A 10,657-nucleotide genomic window follows, 5' to 3' on the forward strand; every position below is an offset into this window, starting at 1 on the left:
GCGTGTTTCACCAAAGTTTTACATCAGGGGACTCGAAAATAGCATAGTTGAGCATTTTCAATATTAAATGAGAAAAACAATGTTAATTCCAAAGTTAAGGAATGCGCAAACGACTCTGCATATAATTCGTAGATGATCGGTATATACGAAAGCATACACTTAAATATATACATATGTACAAGTATATATGTATACCATACATATGATACCATATATATAGTCATTTAAAATATATTATAGAATAAGGTTCGAATTATTACCTAAATGGAATCTGATATAASTTTGTAGTAATTAGKTATAAATTTTGTAATGAAGCTTTTTGCTTCAGCCAGTAAGCGTGAGAATAGTCCGCGTCAGCATTTTCTCATCAACTGGCAAATTCTTCGCTACTCCAATATCAGCGCGGTAGCAGCAATTCACCTGTTGTCTAAACAACAGCAACAGTATCAGGTACAGAAATGCCAAAATTGTGCCAAGTATAGGGAATCAGGCTCATATTTTTAAGTTTTAGTCTTAAGCCAGACTTRAACAAAAGCACATAGTGCTTAATAAAAATGATTTGATTGTAAAAGTTTACTGTGATTTTATTTCCTGGACAACAGCACATAGTGCTTAAGGAGGTGACTGTAATTTTATTTCCTGGACAACAGCCCATAACACTGCAGAAATAATTGGCGCCCAACACGGATTGAACTAACATAACAAATACTGATGACTACAGGACTACTGAAGGATCAGCGAAACTATTCCAAAGACAATTGCCAGCATGATTTATATTATTACCATGTAAGTACTCAGTGATTAATATAGGAAAAGAAAAAATTAAAAAATAAATAAATGAATAAATAAACAAAAATTTTAAATGAAAATTAATAAATGTTCTAAAGTGTAAACAAAATTTTTAAAGTGGCCCATAAGGCTAAATTGTTTTACTGTGTTTAAGTGCACTAAAGAATTAAGTAGGACAAAATAAATAGTAAAGGATTAAAAAAGTAGTCAGTTTAGAAGAGACATCAAAGTTAATGACGACACATTGAGGGTAATAGTGACAGCTGTCGACACTGCAGCTACGGAAAGGGCTAGGGACTCCTTCCAGAGACAATAGGACAGCTGACAGAATGACTTAAGGCTTTAGAAGCTCCATTAGAAGTGGAGGAATATGAAGCAGTGATAATAAAATCTCTGCCGGAAGCGAGTGGCGAAAGGACACGATACGTTATTTGGAGGCAAGCTGCATTTGCTGCCTATAAGCTGTTTGAAAATTACGAAAATAGTTCGAAACATTACCAAGCGGTAGCAATAATAAGAAATTAAATTGTCGGTTCGGCCAAGTGTCATTCAATACCGTGCTGAATTTTAAAGCGATCATCGTGCGGTTAGACTCTACTTATGCTGGCCAATGACCAGTCTATTTGATTGAACAGGAAGGCAAAGGATACTTTCAATTGTAAAGTTTTACAACGAGGTTGAAAAGAAATTGACTTTAATAATAAATACAACTATTGTATAATCTTAAATGTGAGCAAAAAAGAACTGAAAGAAATAAATTTTTTAGAAGTAGGTACGTCATTGCCAGGGCGAACGATGAAATTGTTGATCGATACCAGGGCGGGAAAATTTTTTGACAAACTCAATGAAAATTTAAAAGGGGTAAAGAATGTAAAAAACTCATTTAAAGTTAGGTCAATCTACAGTACTGCCGTGATTAAGGAAAGATGTTTAATTAACGTGATCGGAAAGACGGCTCCTTTTTACCTTCTTTCCGAACTTAAAACATTTGACGGGATTATTGGGTTTGACCTCTTGAAAGAGGTTGGCGCAAAAATAGACTTGCAAAAGGGAACCCTTCACTATAAAGGTGGTGAGAAAAAATTGTCTTATTATGATTGTAAAAGTGTTAATAAAATAGTTGGAAATGGGAATTCCAATTAGGAACCAGGGAATACGGAAAAGATTTCTTTTATATTGGAAAAACATGCAAAAGTCTTCGATCCAGATGAGGCTTTGCCGTTTAACACTAATATGGTAGTCACCATTAGGACGTAAATAAAATTGTTGAAAAAAGAAAGTATATATAAAAATAAAACGTATATTTTCATTATTTAACGCAGTGGTAGCTGCACCCCACTATATTTAGTGTACACTTAATCACAATCAATTCTAGTATATTCTGGAAATTTTGAAATGTAATTTGATGCCTTATCCTTGAGTTGAAAATAATTCTTGTCTTCTTGTTTGGTAATAATATAAATCATGCTGGCAATTGTCTTTGGAATAGTTTCGCTGATCCTTCAGTAGTCCTGTAGTCATCAGTATTTGTTATGTTAGTTCAATCCGTGTTGGGCGCCAATTATTTCTGCAGTGTTATGGGCTGTTGTCCAGGAAATAAAATTACAGTCACCTCCTTAAGCACTATGTGCTGTTGTCCAGGAAATAAAATCACAGTAAACTTTTACAATCAAATCATTTTTATTAAGCACTATGTGCTTTTGTTYAAGTCTGGCTTAAGACTAAAACTTAAAAATATGAGCCTGATTCCCTATACTTGGCACAATTTTGGCAWTTCTGTACCTGATACTGTTGCTGTTGTTTAGACAACAGGTGAATTGCTGCTACCGCGCTGATATTGGGGTAGCGAAGAATTTGGTATGGAGTAGCTCTAAGAACGCTACAGTGGGCAGGCTAGCAGTCGAATGTGCTAACGTACACAAGTTCAGCATCAGAGTACGGAGTGAGTTTATCCTCTAGCTAGTTTTGATACCCTTACTTGTGAATGTCGTCTGTTAAGGATGAGCCTGGTAGTGAGTTGATCCTCTGACCAAGCCAACCGTGGTCCGGTATTTTTACGCGACTATAGTAGTTCAACATAACCAGTGTAGCAGAGGAGCGTCCACGTATACGCCCTGACATCGTGATCGAAGTGATCGTGCGCAGTCGTCRTAGCAAAGGAGTGTCAACGTGTACACCAGAACACCGTCATTGAAGCCTACGCAAGCGCTGGCAGAAATAGCTTGGCGGGATCGTCGTAGCACAGGAGCGTCAACGCATGTCGCAGGACATCGCCACCGGAGCTTATACGAGCTCTGACAGTAGTAGTCGAGCGTGGTGATCGTGGCACAGGAACCTCAGCGTCCACAGMAGGGCACAGTTATCGAAGTCTACACGAGTGCCGGCAGAAATAGCACAGAGCAGCACTACGTCTAGCTCTAAAGAGCACAGCAGAGCGGGAAAGCGTATTGCCCTAGTGGACCCTTACCCAGGCACAGTACTTTCCTCGGGCTACTACATTACAACGCAGGAGACAATATTTGTAACTATAAGTAAAATTATAAGATAAAAATATTATATAAGTTAAATAAAGTACGATTCGTAGAGAGTTCTAATGTTTACAAATTTATTGTAACGAACCCTGGACACGGCGAGGGCACCTCAGCAAGTTATAAGAAGCACGGGCAGCAAAAAGCTTCATTACAAAATTTATAACTAATTACTACAAACTTATATCAGATTCCATTTAGGTAATAATTCGAACCTTATTCTATAATATATTTTAAATGACTATATATATGGTATCATATGTATRGTATACATATATACTTGTACRTATGTATATATTTAAGTGTATGCTTTCGTATATACCGATCATCTACGAATTATATGCAGAGTCGTTTGCGCATTCCTTAACTTTGGAATTAACATTGTTTTTCTCATTTAATATTGAAAATGCTCAACTATGCTATTTTCGAGTCCCCTGATGTAAAACTTTGGTGAAACACGCTTATAAGTTTTCTATGATATACGTTCTCTCAGTCTTCGATTATCTCTCTCATTAAGCGGACRTGTTKTCTAATCGCGGTTTTTCKTTTGTGCTTTACGCTTTATTCGCAAATTTCAATTTGCATATAAGTGCACGTGTTTTCGTTTTATTTTGAACGTACGGTTACTCTCGTAAAAAACAGTGCATATTAGTGAATATTTGATTTATTATCGCCCCAGGGCCGCCTAACCTCGGGAAAAGAAGTTTGCTCTGCTTGCCTCTAGCCTCAAGCCCAAAAGGAAAAAACTTACATACAAACCACATGAAAATTTTCCAGAACGGCTTCACATTAAAAAATATTGCCTAAAGTTTGTTCAAATATCTGAAGCAGATTCGAACTGAAAACTTTCCAAATACTCCTACTTCGCTGTGCATAAAAGCTTAGAAACAATAAGTAAGGAAATTTTATCTGTCACCGAATTACGTGATTGTAATATACTCTTACTTGTTAGAAATCGGAAGATCACTGAAAAATTTCTTACAACAAAGAAATGATATGGAATTCGCGATATTAAAGTTAAGTTACAAGTTACACGACAATTTGAATTGCTCTAAATTTACAATTTATGCCCCATTTTTAAATGATATTGCAGAAGATGAAATTGTTGTACATTTAAAAGATCAGGGTTACTTTTGTGCATAAATTCACTAAAAATATAGAAGGAAAACAGAGACCTAGTGTTGTGATACTTCTTTCATTTGACCTCTACAAACTTCAGGCAAAAATCGAAGTCTCATGGCGCACAATGTGGATTAGAGCATATTTCCCTAACCCAATGAGGTGTAAAAGTTGCCAGCTTCTAGGACACACAACGAAACGTTGCAACAAGAACCCTGCTTGCGATATGTGCAATTTCCATCCTCATCTCCCCTCGCCATGCAACCGCACATTTTSTGCAAATTGCTCAGGCGATCATCCTTCCTCTTCACGCTCTTGTCCTAAATACCTACAATCCAAAAATATTCTCAAAATAAAAACAGAAAATAAATGCTCAATCATCTCCTCCCATATCACACTCCACAGACACTGTACTAAAATCCCCAACAGCTTATCCTCTTCCAAAACAAAAGCAAACCATGATAGTAAACAAAAAGAATTTCGTAATTGATAAACATCTAAACTCACCAAATGAAACTACAAAAGAAACAACAAAAAACCTTCCTAACCTAATGCTTACCCAAACAATAACAAACCCTACCAAAATAAGCAAACCACTCATTCCTAAAATATCCACAACAGATTCTCTTAACATTCAATCTCCTTTTCTCTCTACAGACAATATAAATATTCTCGCTTCAGCTACTTATTCAGAATATATCTCACCTCATATAATTACCACAACTGACCATGAAGATCAAAAACTCTCATTATCCCTCCTCTCCTTTTTCTCAATCACTCACATTACTAATAAATGTTCAAATTTCCAATGGAATATGAATGAATTATCAACAATTTCACTCACCTAGAATTACTCATAAAAGAGCAATCACTAAGTGATATATCACCACAAGAAGCACACCTTTCATTTAATTCCGCAGCTGCTGTACCCAAACAATACGCTGCCTATTTCTCCAATTTAACACAAAATCTTATTAACAAACAAGGTGTTGCTACTTACATAAAAAAATACTTCCCACACAAATTTCTCCCTACATGTTTTAATATTTCTATTCTATTTCTAGCAATAGAAATATTTATTGGATTTAAATTAACCATCCTAACAATTTACATTCCACCACACCAAAACTTCAATATCAAAGAACTACGCGATATAATCGGACCAATCCAAACAACCGTACTTATACTTGGCGATTTCAATGCCTGGAGCCCTCTTTGGGGTTTCACATATACTAACCAAAGAGGTAAAATCATAGAAGACCTTTTATTAGCAGAAAACTTGACAATATTAAACGACGGTTCTCCCACGTATTTTTCTAGACATAATTCGTTCACGAATATAGATCTGGTCATTTGTTCTTTATAAGAGGGATCATTTCCCCATTATAACCCTTTTATCAACCCCTTTATACAAAAAAGGGTCGGCGAAGCAAAAATTTCTGTTGGGCAAGGCAAATTGGTCCAAATTTCAACAACTCTGCGAAAATTTGTCTGCTGCAAGTCCCATAAACGATAATATAAATAAAGAAACAGCTACGATTACCAAAATTATCAAAACTTCTGCTCACCTATCTATCCTACAAACGGGTAAAAAATCTTCAAAAATCATGTGCCTTATTGGTCTACGGAGTTGCCTAACTTAGAGAAGAAAACAATCACTATCGTTAATTTACAAAAGAACTCGCTCTATTGATAACCTAATAAAATACAAAAGAGTCAATGCAGTGTTTCGGAAAAATATTAAAGAAGCTAAGAGGTGTTGCCTACAAAAACTTACCGAAGCTATCACTCCKTTTACAAATCCTACGAAATTGTGAACCGAAATTAAAATGCTCTCAGGCTGCTATACGCACGTGAATCTTAATTGTATAAACACTCCAAATGGCCCAATTTTACACTCAAAACAATTAGCTAATCATTTCGACTCTGTATTTGACCATACAGATTCAAACTTCCACCCCTCGTTTGTACCAAATAAAAAATAACTTCTTAGAAGAAGGTACAGTAAAGATCTCTCACCCCCATCTATTACCGAATCAAACATAACCATCGCAGAATTAGATTTCACTTTATCTTAAATGTCAGGCAAGACTAGTGGTGCAGACAGGATTTCATATCCCATGCTAAAAAACTGTCCTTTAAGTCTCAAAGATAGAATTATTAAATTGTACAACAATATTTTATGTCAAAGTGTCTACCCTCAAAGCTGGAAAAATGCAGTGATTATRGCAATTCCTAAATCCAATGTAGTGTCTACAGATGTTCTTGGTTACATGCCAATATCACCCCTTTGTTTCATGGGCAAAACGTATCTCGTGGTTCTTTTCAGTCAAAACCAAGTGGCATTTAAGGCAGGGCAAGGCACTATGGATGCTTTACTCTATTTGGATGATTTCGGTAAAACTGCTTTATCGAAAAGAAACCACAAATCCACTCTCAGTTTGGATTTCGAAAAAGCTTTCGATAGAGTTGGTTCTCATGCTATTCTACGACAGCTTGAAAAGTGGCAAGTTGGTGAAAAAATATTTATGTAACTTTATTAAATCTTTCCTAGTCAATCGGAAATTCAAGACTAAAATCAATAACACTTTTTCGAACACGTACAATATGTACAATGGAATACCACAAGGATCACCATTGTCTGTCATACTATTTGTAATCGCATTTAAGGAATTTAGTACCATAATCTATAAATATAAACTCATTTCGCATATTATTTATGCTGATGATGTGCTGATCTCCTACAAACAGAATAATCTAAATACTGTAAGAAATACGTTTTTAAAAGACCTTTCTGATATTTCAAATTTTTCCAATTGTTCAAGTGCGAATATTTGTATAAACAAATGCAAATTATTCCATATCTGTAGAAAACACAAATGTAATAACTTCTATCTTAACTATAATAATGTAAATGTTGTAAATACTACTAGTCTTAAWTTCCTAGGTTTAATATTTGATAAGAGACTTAYGTTTGAAGAAGAGTGAACAAATCTTCGCAAGCAACTAGTTTCTAGGCTTAATATAATTAAGTATCTATCATCAAAATATTGTTTAATTCACATTTCTTCTCTTATCAATATTACAAGAGCTTTAATTTTATCTAAGATTGATTATGGTATTCCTATCTACGGCAATTGTGCCAAAAGCAACGTAAAGCAAGTCTTTGCACCATATCATGCAGCTGTTCGAAGAAGTATTCGGGCATTCCCAACATCACCAATAAAGTTCACATTAACGGAAGCCGGAGTCTCATCCATCGAGGAAGAGTTTTACATACTTCGCAAAAGCTTAATCCAAAACTACTATTATGTAACAACAAGCTCTTATATGGTATAGTAAAAACCAAATGGACCGACGATAAAAACTCCAATACTTCTTCCACTATTTCTAAGTGCATTAAATTAGATAAGCACCTAGGTATAACAACTATACCTGAGGAAAAGTCTATTTCTTTTGCCACAACATGGCTACTCAAAGAATTTTTGTTCGAGCTACATCTTCAAAAACATCATAAAAAGAACACCAATTCCAGGGTATATCAAAGTTTGTTCAAAGAGCTCATTGGCAGATTGGCAACTCCTTTTTACTGACGCTTCTAAGGCCGATTTTTACACGTCTTTTGCTATTGTTGAYAACGTTGGAAATACGTTAAAAGCTGGACTCCTGCCCAATTACAGCTCAGTATACACCGCAGAAGCAGCAGCCATCTATAATGCGCTATCCGTAGTACAAAACTCTAACTTAAAATCATTAATATGTACTGATAGCAAGTCTACAATCTCAGCTCTTCTAAATGCATCTAACAAATCCTACCGCATTGCGCAAATTAGAAACATACTAATTGGGAAACAAACATAAAAATTATATGGATCCCTGGACACGCCGGTATTACTGGAAATTGACGGCAAAACAGCCATTGATTGTCTTCGACTACATCGAAAAAAATGACATAATCCATTTAATCGCTTCTAAACGAAAAGTTATAAAAGTTAATGCTTGGAAGAATGTGCAACACCTCTACGCCTTCTGCAACCAAGAGGACAAAAAACCTGCTTATCCGCCATCAGGCCGTTACCAAGATATAAAAGCCTTTGTTCGCCTTCGTCTTCGTCTTGGCCATATGTCATTAACGCATTCCCATTTATTAAATGCAAACTGTAATTCATCCTGCCTATATTGTAGTTCGTCGTCCTTAACCACAACACATCTACTGGATGAATGCCTTTTCTCCAATTCAGCAAGGAGCAGTATATTTCAGAATAATAAAGCTCTTGAATTATTAAAAATAACGTCTATTGTAAACATCACTAAAATACTATCTCGTACAAAGTTAAAGAAATATATTTAAGTTATCCTTCCTTTTTAAAATTTATTTTTAACATATATTTTTAGTTCATAAAAACATATTGCTTGTAAATAATTTTTAAATGGAAGGTTCCATCTTTATTATTGAAGTCGTTTATATTAAAACCGTGAGCTGAAAGCCTCTGTAGCTAGTGCTCCTTATGTTTAATGTATAATAATAATTGTATTATTATTTTACAAATAATAAATAAATAAATAAATACGTTCTCTATATAAAATATACGATTTATGTACATATGTATATCACTATTGTAATATATTTAATTTTGTAGAACATTATGATGATTTGTTATATACATATGTACGTACATATGGGCCATTCCATCAATTGGCGACRTGGTTTTGTACCCGTATTTCGATCCAACAAAAAAATTACTATTTCTTTTATTTTTTAACGACCTGAAAATTGTGTGCGAAAAGACCAAAACAGTTTTCAAAATCAAAAAAAAAACTTTTTTTTCAAAATAAGCAGTTTTTTGTGCTTTTCTACCAACTTTTTTTCGAAATGGAAAACAACAAAAAACTTTTTTTGGAAAATGTTTTTTTTGGACTTTTTTTTTTACATAAAACTGTATAACTTCAAAATTTTTTGCACTCAAATTTCAGGTCGTTAAAAAATAAAAGAAATAGATATTTTTTTGTCTTGATCGGAATACGGGTACAAAACCATATCGCCAATTGATGGAATATGTTCAAGCGCAACTGTTAACATTTCTTCTGCCCAGCTGAGTGTGGTGAAACTCCCTCATCTCGACCGAGTTATAGTATAAACAGGGAACACCGCAGACCGAATCAACTGATACGACCGTTTTTATGAGACCGCAATATAAATGATTAGCCAACACCGCTTCTGCAAATCTATCAAAGAATTCTTCTCCCAAGGAATAGTAAAAAATTTAAAAAATATGCTGTCTTGCTCACTTTCAACCATAACATATTATCTAGTAAAATGGACATGACCTGGTTCAAGGTATAAAATAATATTAAGTGGGTAGCAACCTTTTTTCAATAATTTTTTTTTCCACACAAATTTTTATTTGAGAGTTCAGATTTTTCATATGTTATTCTACATGTAATATAGTACAGAGAAACATTTTTTATTGACATCCGGTGGAAATATGGGTGACCGGAAGACGTTATCTTTAAAAGTTACTAATTGTGTCACAATGTTGTCAAATATCTATTAACGATGATGATTATAGGTCATTAGATGGACAAGTCTCTTCTGAAAATTCCAAAAAGAAAATTAAACAAATCGACCGAGGAGATTGGCTTGAATCGGGTACCACGATCAAAAATCACTGCTTCGAGAAAAACGCGTTTACAACGCGCCAGCTGTGCGATTTGACACCTTGCGGCGGATCTCATTTTTAAAAAAATTCCGTTACCATCTTAGTCAAAGGAAGGTTTCTATATTATTATTAAGGATTTAAAATAATCAAACTAGCAAAAAAATTGTGTTCGATGTTTTAAAATTTTTTTACCATACTACACCTTTAATTCGGCAATACTTACCCTCCCCATGCGATGCAAATCTTGCCAAATTTTTGGATATACAATGAATAAATACCTACGTCTCCCCTTTGTGAAAACCACTTTGGAGTCCTCAAGAGCCGCTTTAAATGTCTTCAAACAACAATGCCATACATATATCCCAGACCAGTAAACATGCATATACATAAATTATAAGTATTATGAGACCAGTTGAATTCCGGGTCCTTCGGGCCTCTTCGTTGTCTGTTCGTGCAAGCTGTAACTTGAGTAAAAATTAAGATTTCGTTATAAAACTTAATACACATGTTCCCAGACACTGTAAGAAGTTCGCTATAGAAGATGGGCGTAATATCCTATAA

The 10,657-nt window shown here is 34.8% G+C and overlaps 1 protein-coding gene across 1 annotated transcript in view; it reads left to right on the plus strand.

Annotated features, from left to right (window-relative positions):
- The first annotated feature begins 619 nt into the window (after positions 1-619).
- The window catches only part of LOC108976042 (type I inositol 1,4,5-trisphosphate 5-phosphatase), a 29,096-nt gene continuing 19,058 nt past the window's right edge, over positions 620-10,657 (plus strand). The window contains exon 1 of the mRNA XM_018944942.1: positions 620-786. Coding sequence (XP_018800487.1) covers positions 712-786 — 75 coding nt within the window. The 5' untranslated portion in view covers positions 620-711. The remainder of the gene's footprint in view (positions 787-10,657) is intronic.

The sequence above is a fragment of the Bactrocera latifrons genome, unplaced genomic scaffold (assembly GCF_001853355.1).
Source record: "Bactrocera latifrons isolate USDA-ARS-PBARC rearing strain unplaced genomic scaffold, ASM185335v1 scaffold_719, whole genome shotgun sequence".
In the NCBI taxonomy this organism is placed as follows: Eukaryota; Metazoa; Arthropoda; class Insecta; order Diptera; family Tephritidae; genus Bactrocera; species Bactrocera latifrons.